The 18,272-nt window shown below is 44.1% G+C and overlaps 1 protein-coding gene across 1 annotated transcript in view; it reads right to left on the reverse strand.

Moving 5' to 3' along the window:
* Nucleotides 1–254: 254 nt before the first annotated feature.
* Nucleotides 255–18,272, reverse strand: part of LOC115600043 (olfactory receptor 10A7-like) — a 28,402-nt gene continuing 10,384 nt past the window's right edge. Inside the window, 3 exon segments of the mRNA XM_030468278.1 lie at nt 255–1,568; nt 6,005–6,237; nt 9,793–9,843. Of these exon segments, the coding sequence (XP_030324138.1) occupies nt 255–1,568; nt 6,005–6,237; nt 9,793–9,843 (1,598 nt within the window).

Below are 18,272 nucleotides of genomic sequence, written 5' to 3' on the forward strand. Positions count from 1 at the left end.
ATCTCTGTGCCACTGCTACATTGTCTCCCTGGTCTTTTATTGACTTCCTTTTTCCCTTCCTTTCCCATCAAGTTGATCAAGAATGACACAAGTCAACGCACGATAACACAATGGAGGAGAATCACCTTCATGCCTTTAAACTCTCCTTAGTTGACTCTTAGAGACACTGCAGATGATCTGTGGGGTCTCTCACGTGATCCCTCATACCTGAGGGTGGTCATCTCTTCTCTGGATGTGTCACTAGATCCCTTTGACTACTGTCTGTGCTTTGACTGTTTCCCTTGACTGGTGACCCTGTTCAGACACAGCCTGAAGTAGGTATTTTCATTAAACTCTTCAGGGTCACTGAAGGTTCTCTGGAGTACAAAGATTCCGCGGTGGAGCACGACATAACAGAAATGCAGCAGGAGACCACTTTCCACCTTGAGCAGGATCAGAGCCAAGCAGAAAATCTGATTTTGTCTGACCAAATAGGAAGAATCTGTGATCAAGCAACCATGTACTACACCACGATATCTATTACTATTTGGGACTGTATTCACCACCCTGCAGTATCGCTTTGTCCATAGGAGTCTCTTCAAGGCAATTCTCACCTCCTTGTTCCTCAGGCTAAAGATGACAGGGTGAAACACAGGGGTCACAACTGTGTAAAACAGGGCAAAGTATTTGTCAGTGTCTACAGAGTCCCTTGAGCGTCACTTGAAGTAGAACACTGCAGCTGAGCCATAGAAGAGAGTGACCACCCCAAGGTGTGAGGAGCAGGTGGAACAGGCTTTGTGTCTGCCAACAACTGAAGGCATTTTCAGAACTGCCCTGATCATTTTAGTGTAAGAAAGAACTATCAAGGAAAAGGGAAGGACTGCGAAAACCAGGATGCTGGTGTACAGAGTCACTTGGTTCCAGAAAGTGTCTGCACAGGCCAGTTCCAGCAGAGGAGGAACATCACAGAAGAAGTGATGAAGGTCGTGGGATGCACAGAAGGGCAAAGTGAACACCTGGTAGGTCTGAACTACTTGCACTGGTACAACAACCATCCATGATCCCACCAGCAGTGTGACACAGAGCCCCCTGCTCATGATGAGGCTGTAGTGCAGAGGGTCACAGATGGCTGTGTAGCGGTCATAGGCCATGGAAGCCAGCAGAAGGCATTCGATGCTGCCCGGCGAATCCAGGAAGTAGAGCTGGGCAGCACAGCCAAGGAAGGAGATCCTGCCATCTCCCATCAGGAAACCCACCAGCATTTTTGGCAGAGTGACTGATGTGTAGCAGATCTCCAGGAAGGACAGGTTCCTCAGGAAGAAATACATGGGGATGTGGAGGCTTGAGTCCAGCACTGTGATGAGTGCAATCAGGCTGTTCCCTGTGAGGACCACCAGGTAGATGAGCAGGAAGACTGTGAAGCGCAGGCCCTGCAGGCTGGAGTGGTCAGAAAATCCCAGGAGAATGAATGCAGGTCCAGCAGTGTGATTCTCCAAGCCTTTTCTTTGGGGCATTTTCCCTCCACAGATCAATCCCAACAGCAGGCTCTTTGAGGGTGCTGATGTCCTGTCCACCATCCCATGGCAAGCCTAGAGAAAGATCCAACAAACATCATCATAGGTGTGACTGCAGGATTAGGGGAGCTTGACCAAGGGATGTGTGCATGTCTGGACATCTAACATGGGTTGCTTTGTTCAAGGAGGTGTGTAAGGAGAGGAAAGAAAAGAATCCTTGTGCCTGGGTGACTGGGTTTGGTCATATGGATGAAAGAATCTTGATTTTCTTCTTCAGAGGTAATTTTATGGAGTAGAATGCTTGGTAAGAAAAGAGAAAGCAAATGAATACATTCGAGCCCTTTTACCAACAGTTGTGCTCATGTTCCTTGTGCAGATCTTATACGAGCTGCATTTCATGTGAGAACATTAAGAAACAGGGTGAAAAGGAGGAAAATGATAAAAAAGGGAAAGACACAGCAATGAGAGTCTAGGCTGTGATTTTGCAACCAAAATAGAGCAAGGTAAGGGGCAATGTGATTCTTGGACCTTGGTGAGAGTTAATCCCAGATCTCCTGCCATGTAAGGGCTCATCCTCTGATGCTGTGTCCACATACAAAGATCTTGGGGACTATCTTAGATCTGAATCATTCATTTTTAGGCAATGAAGGATGAATCCCATCAAAAGAAAAAGAGGTTTCTATCTGCCAATGAACCTGGTGACAATGATGCTCCAGGGGGCATTCTGACAAGAGGAATAAGTCACAGGTTATGCGTAAATCAGCAGTTTTCAGGGTGCTAAAACACATTTTTATGCAAGCAAACTGCTTCCTGGAGTTTCCAGTCCTATAGTAAAGAAAAGGATTAAAGGTGGGTGATCCCTCCCCACCCAACACATGATTTTCCTGATCAGGTCAGTCTTCTATAACTTCTGCATGAGTCCAAAATAATTTACCTTTCCCAAACTTTCTGCTCTCTCCCATGGATTCCTGATGGCTTACAAATCCATCTGAGGGCCCATTTGTTCTGATCCCAACCCTGCCATGCTTCCCAGTCCCCTGCAGTCCTTGCAGAAGCACAGCAATGCTCTTGCTGCCTGAGGAGCAGAGCCTTCCCCGTGCGTTTCCCACCTTCCCAAAGACTAACAACTCCTTGCTGGGCACACTTGGAGGATGGGAACTGCAAGCAGCACCACAGTAATAGATATCTCATGAAGAAGAAACTAAGATGTTTAAGGATCTGTCTCACATGGGGAAGGAACATCCCCTTCCCACAGGACTGAAGTTGCTGGCTGTGTCTCTCCCACGTCCACTAACACCCACTGTAGGAAAAAAGTCTGTGGAGGCTTAAGGATTCCATGTACACATCAATATGATCGTATGAAATAATTTATTAATAATTTGCACTCACTTATATAGAGAAGCCTTGTTTACACAATCATATCATGCAGGTGGCTTTGTATTCCAATTACACATTCCATTCTCAGGGAGCCACTCTTCTCACATAATTATTTTTCTCTTCTGCTGCCAATTAGTTATCTCTTTCCCAGTAGCTCATTTTTAGTAACCTGTAACTAGGCCTCAATAACCATTAACCCACTGCAGACTAAGCTGAAGTAAGTCAGGATTGCTCACAAGCTGTATATTTCTGAACTGTTTCCCCAACATATTCCCCTTTTTGTTTTTTGAGCAATTCTGACTTATTTCATTACGTAAGATAACACGCTAATGATATATTGTCATAAACATCATACTAATAATGCAAAATCAATAGCATACCAATAATGCAAAAGCAATAATAACATATATACTAATACAAAAGCAATAATAACATATATAACTGATAAGCCTTGCCTAATTAAATCTGTAAGCTAACAAGCTAGTTGGTGCATTTTTTTTATTTTTTTATCAATTCTTACCAAAGGCGTTTCCTGCTGCTATATGTGATACAAATGAAGCAGCATGAAACCCAAATTTCAAATTTTCCCTTATATTCTAAGCCCAATTGTTGCACTGACCAGTTTGATCTAAAATGTTATTGATAACTCATTAATGCTCTCATGAGTTCACATTCTTTTTTCTTCTCATGCGGGTATATGCTCTTCCCTTTTCTTCTTTTTTTTTTTTTTTTTTTTTTTTAATCAGGCTATGTGGTGTCCTTTCTCCCCCTCCCAGCGGGGCTCACAGCTACAGTATCTGCAGGGGCAGAGGCAGCAGCTGCAGCTGTAGCAGACTTGCTGGCAGCCGTGGGGAAAAGAGCTGGGGGGGGAAGTTTCTTTCTCTCCGCAGCAATTCTCGGCCTCTGAAAAACATTCTTATGACTTTATCGTACTCCTTACCAATATATGAGAAAAATTTAACAACACCTACCAAAAACTTTAAAAACCAAAACACTATTACTACTAAAATCTGGTGGAATCAGCCTGAAATAAAATAAATCAGTACAATCTTCCAAACCATATACTTATATCAGAAACATCATCACTGTGAATCCACATTTAAAGGCCTTTGTTTCCATGGTCGAACCCATCTGCTCGGTACCCAAAGCACTCCAGTACCTGTAAGTAAGCACATATAACCTCGACCAGTCAGTTTCACCTCTGCCGGCCCTTCCCATTGTCCAGTGATGGAATTCTTGAATTCCACCAAAACTTTGTGGGAAGGTTCCAAAGCAAAGTCTGCTAAAACTTTTTGGTGAATCAATATCGGAGGTTCTGTACGATCTCCTGTAAGACGTAAATAGTTCATGACATAGACAACCTTACTTAACCGGTCCTGTGGAGGACTCCCTTCCTCCTCCCTTTTTTGTCTTTCAAGGAGTGTCTTTAGTACCGAATGGCAACGTTCCACTACTGCTTGACCCGTAGGGTTATGAGGAATACCAGTAACATGTCGAATACACCATTGTCCACAAAACTGTCGAAAAAGAGCAGAAGAATAAGCGGGGCCATTGTCCGTCTTAATAGACTGAGGTGCTTCAAGAACAGCAAAGGATACATATAGATGTCTGATAACGTTTCGTTGCCTCACCAGTCTGAGCAGAGGCCCAAACGGCCATAGAAAAAGTATCTATAACAACATGCACATATTTTAAGCATCCAAACTGTTGTACATGAGTGACATCCATTTGCCACAGTTCCAAGGATGTTAAACCTTTAGGATTGACTCCCATCCCAATATCAAGATCAACCTTTTGGCAATCAGGACAAGATTTCACAATTCCCTGGGCATCCCCCAGAGGTAAATGAAATTGCTTCGCTAGCACTTTAGCAGATTGATGAAAAAATGCATGAGATTGTCGAGCCTGTAAAAAAACATCAACAGAAGGACCAGTCCACGCTGGTGCAACTAAATGGTCAGCTCAGTTATTACCGATAGCCAAACCTCGGTCACTAAGATGACTCCGGATATGAGTGATATAATAAGGATGTTCTCTTTCTGCTAAGAGTCTTAGTAACTTCTGCAATAAGAAATACAAATGCTTATTCGAAATTTCCTTCAAAATGGCATGATACATTCTCAAAACAATACCTACTACATAAAGTGAATTAGAGACTATATTTACAGCAGTATTATTCCATGTTTCAAAAACCCAAATAACTGCGGTAAGTTCAAGGGTTTGCAAAGAGTCAAATGACTTCCCTTGAATTAAATGTTCTTTCTATTGCCAGGGGTCTCCTCCCAGGTAACAACAGCTTTATGGGATTTTCTTCCAGCATCCGTAAAGACCGTTTTGCCGTCCACTGGACTGTCAGACAAAAAAACTACATGACTCCCACTGCATGTTAGATAAAAGTGGTAACAAGCTATATCATAGAATCATAGAATTGGCTGGGTTGGAAGGGACCTCAGAGATCATCGAGTCCAACCCTTGAACCACCGTTGCGTTGAGGGGCAAGAATTCGTTCTTTCCCTGACAAACTGTGCCAAGGCTATTTGCAGGTCCGTTGAAGTTCGCAGTAGCCAAACCAAATAGTTCTGCATAAGGGGCAAAATGATCTGTCCCGGGTCCACTCCAGCGATGTCTTGACATTGCGCTCTGCCCTTTATAACAATTTGAGATAAGACTGCAACCCTTGTTGTAATTGTTTTGCGTAAGCTTATTGACAAAAAGATCCATTCTAAAATTCTTAAAGCTTGTGTTTTCTTGGCATCCCATTGAACTAATAACCCAAAAGGATGAACTCGATCTTGACCTGAATTTATTACCATTAACATTATTGGCAACTCTGCTACAAAGCGAGATGCATGCCACGTTAAAATTTTCTCCTGAATAACAGTCAAGGCCTTTTGATGTATGGGTTGTAACTCTCTTTTATCGGTCACATTAGAGGTGATATCCAAAAGATCAGTCAAAGGCTGTAAATCATCATTAGTAATCCCACAAAGTGACCTCACACATTGGATATCACCCACAAGTTTCTGTACATCACTTAAGGTATTAATTTCTTTTTTAAAAGCAAGCTTCTGTGGCCGTACTGCACTCCCTGTGGTTGTCCACCCAAGATATTTCCAAGGCTCATGCTTCTGTACTTTTTCTGGAGCAATTTTTAGACCACGTTTTTCTACAATCTGTTTTACATGAGCTAAAACATCGTCGTGATTGAGTGTTCTCCCTGACATTAAAATGTCATCCATATAATGACAGATAATCAACTCAGGAAATTGCAATCGTAAAGGCTGAAGGGCCCAGGCAACATAATTTTGACACATTGTTGGGGAGTTCTTCATTCCCTGCGGTAATACGACCCAGTGATATCTTTGTGCTGGCTCAGCCTTATTAACAGAACGAACTGAAAAAGCAAAACATTCAGCATCATCTGGATGTAAAGGAATTGTAAAGAAACAATCTTTTAAATCTATTACCAATAGATCCCAATTTTCTGGTAACATTACCGAGGACAGTAGTCCAGGCTGTAATGCTCCCACATCCTCCATGACCGCATTGCTAGCACGCAAGTCACGCAGTAAAAGCCACTTTCCAGATTTTTTAGGAATTGTAAATATAGGCGTATTCCATGGCGATGTAGACGGTACAATATGTCCAGCCATGAGTTGTTCTTGTACCAATTCCTTCACATGCTGCATCTGTTTGATTGTTAGCGGCCTCTGATCTATCCAGACACGATCGTTGGTAGACCACTTGATTTTTAGGATAGGCTGCCCCTCAGTGACCGCTACTAAAAAGGCTGTGTTACAAGTCTAGCATTCAGTTGACTGAGTACATCTCTCCCTATTAACATAATAGGTGCATGCATGACATAGGGTCTAACTGACACTTGAGACCCGTCAGTAAATTGCAAAGCAACTGGATCTTTACTAATACTAGTCTCCTGCGTTCCTCCCACCCCCATAATACTTGCGGGGGATGGTACGGTGGGCCATGTTAAGGGTCAGTGTTGATGAAAAATTATTGTGACATCTGCTCCTGTATCAATCATCATTGTCAATGTAATAGTCTCATTCCATTTAGATCTGAGAAGTACTTTTACCTCAGGTTTGCCTTCCATTATATCCATTGCAAAATAAACCTGTGGCGCTCCAGTGGAGCCAAAACCTCCACTTCCTCTATCCCTGTTACTTTTACACGGTACCTGTGACACAAATGGTACTAATCGTGCTATCCTACTGCCTTTTGGAATGGATACCGGTGGAGTAATAGTATAAACCATAATTTTTACCAACCCAGTAGAATCAGCATTAATCACACCAGGGACTACAAAAATACCTTGCCTAGAAGTAGATGACCGTCATAAAAGTAAAGCACACAAATTATGTCCCAAAGGTCCCTGAATATTCGATTCCACTAAATGCACATCAGTGTTTAACAGTGTTACATCTACTGCTGTTTTCACGTCAACTCCAGCACTCCCGTGCGTGGCAGAGCTGATGGTATCCAGGGCCCCTGAGGTCCCTGAACTCCCTGACCAACGGACCAGGCTCCCCGAATTTGTTTCTTGGCGTGAGGGTAATTCGCACTCCGCAGCCGGTTTCCCGACTGTTGGCACTCAGATATATTGTGATTATCTCTATTGCAATTTGAGCACCACTTCCGTCTGGGTCCTGCACCTCTGCATTGCGATTTAAAATGACCCGCTTTACCACAATTAAAACATTTTCTATCATTCGGCAACCTGCCTTTTGGCGCTGTTGACACCGCATCTTTTAGCGCCGCAGCCATAAAGGCGGCCTTTTCCGATTGCCAAGTGCGTTCTACGAGCTCAATCATATCTGCAACCTCAGCTGTTTGAGGCAATGGTCCTAAAATTTGCCTTGTTTTATCATTCGCATTATCAAAGGCTAAAACCCTAAACATACGCTGTCTGGAATCTTCATCCAAATCAGGGTGGTTTTGGATCGCCCTGAACAGTTTATCAACAAAATCAGGAAAAGACTCATTTAAACCCTGTCTAATATGAGCGAAAGTATGCGGTCGGCCAGGTTCCTGGATCGATGTCAGCGCCTGTAAAGCAAGTTTTTGAGTTAATTGCAACACCTGTGGTGCAAACTGAATTTGCAAATTGCTATCAGCGAAAGGACCTTTACCCATTAGCATTTGCACCTGAATACCATACAATGGATCATCGTGTTGTCGTGGCTGAGATGCTTCGGCACTGCATAATTCCTGCCATTCCCTAGGAAACAATAGTAATTGAGAGGGGGAAAGCAAAATGTCAGTTAATTGAGATATATCTTGCGGTATCAACAAATCACATGTAAAAATGTATTTCAACATTTGTTATACCATAGGAGACTTAATGCCATTTTGACTTATTGCTGCTCTACCCTTTTCTAATATTTTCCAATCAAAAGGCTCCCATTTTCGTGTCATCCTCCCTCGGAGGAGGCAGCAAATCAGGTTCGTAAGATGTACTTTCTCCTGCACCCGCATATTCCAGCTGTCCACCTGAGGTTGTGGTGCCGAGAAGTCCCGGTAAGGGCAGCAGCGGGCTACTGGCAAAAGGATTCACTGGAGGCGCCGGCAGCATTTCGCTAGCAGGAGGCGCAGCGGCTGAGCTACCAGTCTTAATGCTTTTACTGGGCTTTTCCGGAATTGGTGCAGCGAAAACAGAGGTGGCTGCCGCTCTTTCACTTTCCATCTCTTTTAAAGTTTCTTTAATCAATTTCCAAAGTAACGCTAAGCGTCCTGCCTCCTTATCTCCTTCGCTAATTTTTTTCCATAGGGTAGTACCTATGGCTTCCCAAGTAGGTAACTCAAAAACGGTACCCATCGAGAGGATCAAGTCTCTATCCTGTGCCCATTTCAGCAATTCTCGTAAGGATTTGCCATCATATGATAAACCTCTCTTAGGCAGAATATATTGGAGGAGCTTAACTACTGCCTCTTCTTCTTTAGAGAGTGTAGACCCCATCTCCTCCCCAGCTGCTCACCTGACCAGGGCAAGATTCTTCAATTCCGAGCTCGTTTATTCCATAGCCGGGCACTAGCTACATAGACTGCCGGGGCAGCAATCTCCTTTCGACTGGCTTCTCTGCTACCCTCTCATTCCATCTGTCTTCATTGCTCCTGGAAGCAACAGCATGAGAGTCCCTGGTCTGGGCCACCCTTAGTTCCTGTTCAGGCGCCATTTGTGGGAAAAAAGTCTGCAGAGGCTTAAGGATTCCTTATACACATCAATATGATCGTATGAAATCATTTATTAATAGTTTGCACTCACTTATATAGAGAAGCCTTGTTTACACAATCATATCATGCAGGTGGCTTTGTATTCCAATTACACATACCATTCTCATGGAACCACTCTTCTCACATAATTATTTTTCTCTTCCGCTTCCAATGAGTTATCTCTTTCCAATTAGCTCATTTTTAGTAACCTGTAACTAGGCCTCAATAACCATTAATCCACTGTAGCCTAAGCTGAAGTAAGTCAGGATTTTTCAAAATCTGTATATTTTTGAACTGTTTTCCCAACAACCCACTGAGATGTATTCATGAACCTGGTGTATAAATGGTGAGAACAGCAGGTCAGAAAACATGTAATAAAAGCATTGAGATTGGCCAAGTGAAAAACACAGGGTGGTTTTCTCCAGAGAAATATCTGAATTCACAGGAAGTTGTGGTCCTCATAGTTGGAGTCTTTTTCCAGGGTGCTGATGCTTTTTGCCTGTGAGTTTTGATATGAGGACATTCAAAATGTCCTCAAACATTCAGCCTCTTCTTTTCGACTCAGACATCTCAGTGCTTGACAGAATCTGAGGCAGAGCACAGCTCAGGGTCTCTTTGCTGACGGGGAAACTTCCAGAGCCCTTCTCACACGGTGACTCTCTGACAGGCAGCAGCTCTCCAAGCTGAAGGCAGCCCATGCCAGGCAGCCCAGCCAAGCTGCTCAGATGCCTGCAGCTGCTTCTGGCTGTGTCTCAGCAATTCCAGGTGTGCCAGAATGTTTTACAACTGTCAGGATCCAGCAGGCAGCCAGGAGCACGCTCCTCAGTCCGTGATGCTGCAGGAGGCAGCAGTGACCTCTTTTCCTCACCGTCATTCCCCTGGAAACCACCTGGATGTGGTTCTCTGGGCTCTTTGTCTCTCTCACCTGTTTATAAGACAGGTAACAAAGCAGCCTCAGGAGAGAAGGTGGGGATGCTGGTGCTTCCATTTCTCCCCCCTGGGCACCCACAGCACCAGGAACAATTTCAGAAAGACGTCAGAATCATGGGCGTCAACCTGGTTATCAACAACAGCTTAACTGTAGGCCTTTAAGAAGTAGAGAAACTGAGTCATGAGATTGAGCTGCTCAAAGCGAAAGTTCCTAACTTCTTGAAGTGGGAAAAAACCCAATAACCAAGGAAGCAGAAATTCAGCCAGTTCAGTCTGGGTTTAGCTTAATAGTAGAATCACAGAATCATAAAATAACTTTGATAGGAAAAGATCAGTAAGATTATGAAGTTCAACAAATAATTTCTTTTCCAAGTCCACCACTAAACCAAGTCCCTCAGCACCACGTCTTTTAAACAGTTCCAGGGAAAGTGATTCCACCACTACCCTGGGCAATACCTTCCAGGGTCTGACACTCTTGTGGTGAATAATTTTTCCTAATTTCCAAACTAAATCTCCCCTGACATAACTCTAGGTCTAATGAAAGCAGTACACCCAGCTCGGGGGTGAAGGTATGGGTGGCTTAGTACTATTTTATGAAATTTTGACACCTTTGAGTGTTTCCTGCTGGTGGCCACAAACCTGGGGACAGGGTGCAGGGATGGGTGGCCAGGCCAGCCCAGAGGTGCTCAGCAGGGAGAAGGCTCTGTGGGAGTACAAACACCACCAGCTCTTCCCAGGGGTGCCATCAAGGTCAGTGTCACAGACCGTGTCCTCAGGTCACTTCACCTGGACACTAATGTCCCCTGGGAAGCCACCTGAATGCAGCACTGGGATCTGCTTCCTTCAGCCAATGTCCACCAGCCTGTCCCAGCTGCTGGACACCATCTCTGCCCACAGTGGCCTCAGAGCTATTTTATGAACCTTTGGCACCTTTGAATGTTTCCTGCTGGTGGCCACATCTTGTGTCCAGTGCTGGGCTTGCTGTCACCTTCCCTGTAAGATTCATGGACTGGAAGGTCTATCCTAAGAAGGCAGCACCTTGGTTAAGGACATTTCTGCTAGACATGAATGACCAGAAGCTCTGTGTGTTTGATTGGCTTAATGGATACCGGGTATGAAAACCAGATTTGGGGCAAAAGTTTAGGTGACTTGAATGGGACTGCACTGCACTGCCCATTGTCCAGTTTGTCTTGCTGTATGTGACAGGGAGGAGGGACTGGAGTAGACTCCAGTGTGCATCCACCTGTTTGATCAGGGACTCCCTCAGCTCCTCTCCCTTGTCAGGCATTAAGGGACACCAGGTGCAATGCTTGGATTGAGATATTGTGGAGATTCAAGGAAGAGAAATGGTATACCTTTTGTACTCTTTAGGATGCATCCTAACACACTGGGACAAATTTAATATGGGATCCCCCTCCCCAGAATGAAATATATTAATAAAGCATATTTTAATTCCTGGTGGCCACCATTTCAGTTAGAAGATACAGAAAAATATTCTCAAAATGGGCAATTTTTTATTTATAATTGTGCTGCTTTGTGTAAATTTTCCATTTTTATTCAGTTTTCTTATACTCTGCTGTTATGAAGTTTGTGATCATTGTACATAGTGAATAATGTTATTGCACATAATGCCACCAATACTTCTCTCATTTGGAGTGTGCCCTACCCTAAAGACATCATTTTGTAAAGTGCACCTTTTGAACAATTGAAATGCTAGAACAATAGAAATGCTTTTGGAGAACTGGAATTCACAGGCACAGAAAGTCCTAAAGATGTTGTTACAGAACCCTTAGCTTTGGAGGTGACACTGCTTGAAGACCAAGGACTCTGGACATCATACATATGACCACTGCCTGAATTGAAGAAGCTGGAGTGAAGATGCTAAGCTTGTAGCCACCATATTCCATATATTCAGGGGTCTCCTCCTGACTGAGGTATTCTGTGACTCAGGGAATCTTTCACTCCAAGAGCTCTTTGAAGACTGAAATAGAGAGGGGAAGAAGAGAAGAGAGAGGCAGAAGTAGAGCCCCCAAAAATACCTCAGCTCCTCTGATCAATGTTTCTGCATTTGAACAACTGCTAGGAACTTTCCTTTGGTGAGTGGTGGTACAATATTATTTATACTCCGAATGAGTGTCAGCAGCTTGCTAAAACATTCAGATGGGGTTTTTCATTTAAAAAGTACTAATAAAACAATGATAGTTCCAGGGGAAAAAAATGCTGATCATGTCTGGAAAGGCAGAATGTTAGCAAGCATCTATTCTAACTAACACTCCATAAGCCTACTGAGAATGCACTACAATATTAATATCTGTCACTAAAAATAATCAGAAGGCTTCTACTGCTGCACACAATTCTACGACCTGTGCTGATCCTTCCTGTAGCATGACATGTGATGGCTATTATCATAGAATCATAAAATCATAGAATTGGCTGGGTTGGAAGGGACCTCAGAGATCATCGAGTCCAACCCTTGAACCACCGTTGCAGTTGCTAGACTATGGCACTGAGTGCCACATCCAGTCTCTTTTTAAATATCTCCAGGGATGGAGAATCCACTACTTCCCTGGGCAGCCCATTCCAATGCTTGATCACCCTCTCCGTAAAGAAATTCTTTCTAATATCTAACCTAAACTTCCCCCGGCACAACTTAAGACCATGCCCTCTTGTCTTGTTGAAAGTCGTCTGGCAAATTGGTCTGAAGCAGAATCATGCCAAGCTACCACTGCTTTGTGTGAGCAAGCAGATCCAACCAGGAATAGAATAGGAGCTCTCTCTGGTGGTACTGTTGATAAAATAGAAGAACACTGGATTGTTAACTCTTGCAGGGACTGTAACAATTTGTGACTCAGCAAGTTGGACTGTATCTGTCCAAGGTAATCTGCTAAGGCAATTTGAAAAGTCAGTGACATTTGAATAGCTGTATGAAAATCCTGTTTCGTTATAGGGATATGTATTACAGCAACATCTAATGCAAAAATACCTCTAGCACATACTCATAGTTTTGCAATCACCTCAGATAACATTTCAAATCTAGACCATATTGTTTTGGTGGAATGATGTGACAAAAATTGCCACTCTAGCATCCATATTTTTTTTCCCTCCTGTTGCCCTAATATACCCAATGTCTGGAAAGTGTTGTTTATCACAAAACCTCTGAGAACTTATTTTGGATGATAACAATGTGCAAAAGACTGTTTCATTTTAGTTATAAGAGTTTCTAGTGCTCCGTGGGGATGGGTACAGCAATGGGAGCAGAGCAATTGACAGATCTGAGCTGCTTCATCCTGGTAAGGTGCTCTGTTACATCCACAGAACCTGTTTGAAAAAGTCCATCATGTACCTGAGAGTTGGGCCCCAGAAGAATATCCAAAGAACAAGCAGGTGGGTCAGGCTGCTAAGATCAGTGTGGCTCAGGTGAGTCTCGAATGGCAACATAAAGGTGAATGATTTTATAGCTTCCACCAAATCCACCAAGGAATAGATGAAACACATGGATGGGGTCATGAGGGAGGGGTGGACTGAGCATTGGATGTTATTGCACAGCTGATCCATGAATGTGAAACATCTGCTGCAATCAAGCAAGCTAACTTGATCTCTAGGTACTACACATTAGAAGTTGTTTAACCCTGAAAAAGACCTCGGCCACACCCAGGGCCATCTTGGTTCCTGCTAGTGGGACCATAAACATTTTGGCATCCCAAAGATAGAAAAATTTTCAAAACTTCAACTATTGTAATTAGCGATAGGGAGAATGAGAAGATGAGGAATGATGTCCCCTCCAAAGAAGAAAAAAGGAAAACTGTAATTTTAAATAATGTCCAGGAAAATGAACAGGAAGTATGTGGATGTCTCCTGCACTGGTTTCTCATACTAGAAATGGTGAGAACTGTAATTATTAGCAGTCTGCAGGAGATGGCACTCGTAGTACAGAGGAGATGGTCATGCTGGCTGCAGGTCCCAGGTCAGTGTCACCATCAGTGTCACACAGCACAGCCCAATAATGCCCTTGAGCAGGCTCCAGAGCTGAAAGACAGAACAAGGAGCAAGGAAGGTGTGATATCCCACAGCTCTAGGAACAGCTCTGACACCAAAACAACCAACATGGTGACCAGTTACTGTTAAACCCATACAGAGAATAATTAGAACTAATTTGTTTTAACACGCTCATATGAGATCTGTCATTATCTCAGCCCTTTGTGCCCCATGTTGGGCCCAAATAAAGACTGTTGTGGTTGAACCACAGCCAGACACTGAGCACCACACAGCCACTCACTCAGCTTTCCCCCAGCAGTAGGGTGGAAAAAGGGATTGAGACAAAAAAAGTTTAATGACTGATGTAAAATAGAATTACATATTAATGTAAGTAAAAAAGATTAAAATTTTAAATACCTCCCTTTTCTTATTCTCATTCTTCTCAGCTATGCTGCTGCTCTCAGCTTCAGGCAGTCAAAGCTCACAAACATTTCAGCACTCTGATTGCCTCCTTAGCCAACTCTGTCCTTGGGTTTGTGTCCATCTTTTCGGTTCTGGGAAGGCAGATCCTGAGAGACTCAATATGAAGTTTCCTCTCACCAGCCTTGGTTGCCGAGGACTCTGCTATTATCAAGGACTCCTTGACAGAAGCCATGACTGCAGGAGGCAAAGGCCCTGTGCTGGTGGCTGTAATGCTGAGAAATCCCTTTGGTTTGTTGGATGCAGCAGAAAGGTCAAGCCTTGACCGCAGGCCCTGGGAAGGCAGATCCTGTCCCTCACACAGGGCTCAGCTCTCTTCCTGTGGTACTGGGGTGTAAGGGTGACCAAGGACAAGTGTAGGAAGGTTCTCTGAACACTCCTGGCTTACCATTGCAGGGGCAAGGCACATAGTCAAAATAAAATTGTTCCAGGTAGACCTTGATGGTCAAGGCAACTCCGATGGCCAAGGTGACAAAGTCCTCAGTCCTCTTGAGCCTTTCAGACTTGACAGAGCCCTTGGCCACCTCTCCTGCAGGCTGTCCTACACTGTTCATAATTTCTCTTCAGGCTGTTGTCACCCTTCCTCATTTCTCACCTAAATCTCAGCATTTCCAGATCTTGTCTGGTGTCTCTCTGCTCTCAGTGGCTTTGCCTTGAAAATAAAAACAGAAAACAAAACAGACTTGTATTTCTCATGATCACTCCAAAAGGACTGCCCATACCACCTTTGTGGCAACTTCCCCAACGTACAGTCTGAATTTTTGCTGGGATGGGTAAAAAGACAAGGACTGACTTAAGGGTGATGTGGTTTGAGAAGAGTGTGTGACTCAGAGTTTTGGATGGATGCTTCTGATCCTATCCCTCTACTCAGTCTTGCTCTAGGCTGAGGATTTAGGAATGCCCCAGAACATTCCTCTTATCGTTGTTTCTTGGTCTGATTTTGTTACGCCTGTTTTGTTTCTTTCTAGGGAAAGAATTGCTCCTCTAAGTGATAATGTGACCCTCAGTCATATTACTCTGTACCAGTCAGTGGTGTCAGAGGATCTGTCGAGAATTTTCTGGGACCGTATGGTTTCAGTCCCTCTCCCCACCAGGGCCAGGTCTGGCACTAAGGTTGGATCCAGCAACACCTTGGCTCCTCTCTGAGAAGGAGTTAAGAAAGCAAGGGGGTGCGAGCTGTGTCTCCCTGGGTCATGACAAGTGCCCACCAAGACCTTTCCCACGGGGCTGCTCCCAGCCAGGAAGCCCCAGCCTGTGCCATGGCCTGGGTAAGTCCCCTGCAGGGGCAGACACTGGCACTTGTCTGTAGTGAAATGAGGGAAACAGGTGCCACTAATTGCCAGGGAGTGAGCATGAGCTTGTGTCAAGCCCACCTGTGCCTAATTAGGGTGGGCCCCCACTGCGCATGAGCAGGACCAGGGGGCCAATAAAAGGTAAGGCCTAAGACACAAGCTCAGCTCACACTGGAACTCACAGTCTTGGCATGCTTGGCTTTAAGTGCTGCTTTAAGCACTACACTACCTTTATTGCTCCACTAGAGGTCATCGCCAGAAGGGTGAGGCTTGAGTGGTGCAGCCAGCTAAGCACGTAACGACACAACCCAAGCAATGCTCTGGGGCCGCGGGTTCAAGACTCCTCAAAGCCTCGCCCTGCTGGCAGTGAGCTCTTTTAGGGAAAAAGAAACAATAATGCCACCATTAAGGGGAGAGAATTTACAAAATTAGCTACTTTGGAGAGAAGAGTCCTTAAGAAAAGAAAAGAGACGAGGGAGTAATTAAGATGTTATCACCGTGCACTGGCTTTAGCCTCTGGCTGGAGCCGCTCCTGCTGATCTGTGTTCTCCACTTTTCCGATCCTCTGCTGTGTCTGCCCCGTAGCTGGAAACTGAAGTGCCGAGAGAAGGGGGGGTCTAGAGGAAAAACTGCGACTTCTCCTTTTCTCCTGGGGTTTTTTTATACAGGAAAAAAAGAGGGGTCTCTTTTTTGCATAAGTCACTGATACACACAGACTTCCCGGAGATAAGTCATCCGTATCTTTCAGTCTTTTTGCATCCTGCTAATTTCATTGTCTTTGTCTCCACCATGCACCAGGAGGCGACCTGATAAGCATTCTTATCTTTTAGGTGTATGTCAGGCATATGGTGAGATAAAGATATGTTAATTGACAGCATGTTGCAAAAAGAGCAGGAAGACAAAAAAATTGTTTCAAGAGACATATTTTGTATTTTTGAAGTGTTTTTATCCGGGGGGGGATGCCAGGGTTGTGTCCTAGGGGGTTGGGGACACCAGTTTTGTGGCATGGGCGGGGGAGGGGACACATCACAGCTGGGTGGTGATGACCCAACCTCAACACAAAGCTTGTAGCCCTGGAGATAAGAGGCTGTTAATTCACTGCTTTCAGGTGTAAACTCAGGGGGACAATGACCAACCCAGTGGGTACTGCCCTGAAGGTTCTTCCTTCATTTCCATTTCAAACTCATATTGTTTCTGTTCTTTGAAGAGAATTCATTCTAAAATAATTTTTCTCTTCACAGAACCTCGAGTTTTGGGAGGCTGCAGACTCCAACTAAACAAGAGCAAGGGAGAGTCGAAGTGCTGTGTTGGGTTCTCCACAGCTCTGGAATGAGGGATCCATGACACTATGATATAAAGTCCAGGGCAGCTGCTCCGACCTGGCCACCCCCAGTGTTCCACAGTATGACCACCAACAGTCTCCCAGTAGAGCAAGAAGTTGGACTAGATGACCTTTAGAGGTCAACTTCTGACCCAAACCATTCTATGACTGAAGTGTGTGGATACCACTTGGCTTCTTCCATGGCTCCCTTCCCTAGTGGGTCCCATCCTACCAGGCAACGTTCCCACACCTAGTGCCTCCTCCTCTGCATAACGTGACCATCGCCTTCCCACTGGAGCCATGGTACTATAATAAATGGTTACAATATAAATTAGTGAATTTGTATTCCTAACCAGTGAAATTTAGAGTTAAACTGATAAAGAAGTGAATATGGGGCTAGACAAAGCAGTTGAGACATGTAATTTTCCACTGTTTCAGTGTGAACAAAACAAGGCCCTAACGAGACTAACTTCTGTCTCAAAGATAATTAGGAATATGTCTTGTTCTTAAAACAAGGCACTGCCAAGGTCAACTAGGCATCAAGAGAATGTGAATATCTGCAAAAGGAGAACATAAAGATGTCACAGCCAACAGATAAGGGGGAAGTTTTAGCTAGGGTCTGATATTGCCCTGTAACAATATAATGAAGTCAGCAAAATCAAGAAAGGTAAAAAAATTCAAGCTTGAGGATGACTTCTTACTTCATCCAAAGACCCCCTGACGACCCCCAGATATCTCCCCAAAAGAGGACTCTGCCTACACTCTTCCCAGACTCCACCTATCATGAATATTATAATGACATGTTGTAATCCCTATGAATATGTATGTAAACCCACCTCCTTTTGAATATTTATAGAATTGTAATCAAAAAAAGGTAATCCTACAGTTTTAGATTTGTGCTTGTGAGTGCAGCAGAGACTCCCCATGCACCCAGTGCTGTTTTGCTCATTGCATTTTCAGTTTTATTAATTAAATTAAACCATTAACAGAATATTGAGTCTCGGTCATTTTTACAGTAGGATGGGACCCACTGGGAAAGGCAGCCATGGAAGAAGACAAGCTATGCCCCCAAACTTCAACCATAGAATGATTTGGTTTTGAAGGGACCCTGAAAGTCATTTACGCCATATAGGGAGACTGTTGGTGATCATACTGTGGAACACTGGGGTTGGCCAG

Source organism: Calypte anna, chromosome W, assembly GCF_003957555.1.
Source record: "Calypte anna isolate BGI_N300 chromosome W, bCalAnn1_v1.p, whole genome shotgun sequence".
Taxonomy (NCBI): Eukaryota; Metazoa; Chordata; class Aves; order Apodiformes; family Trochilidae; genus Calypte; species Calypte anna.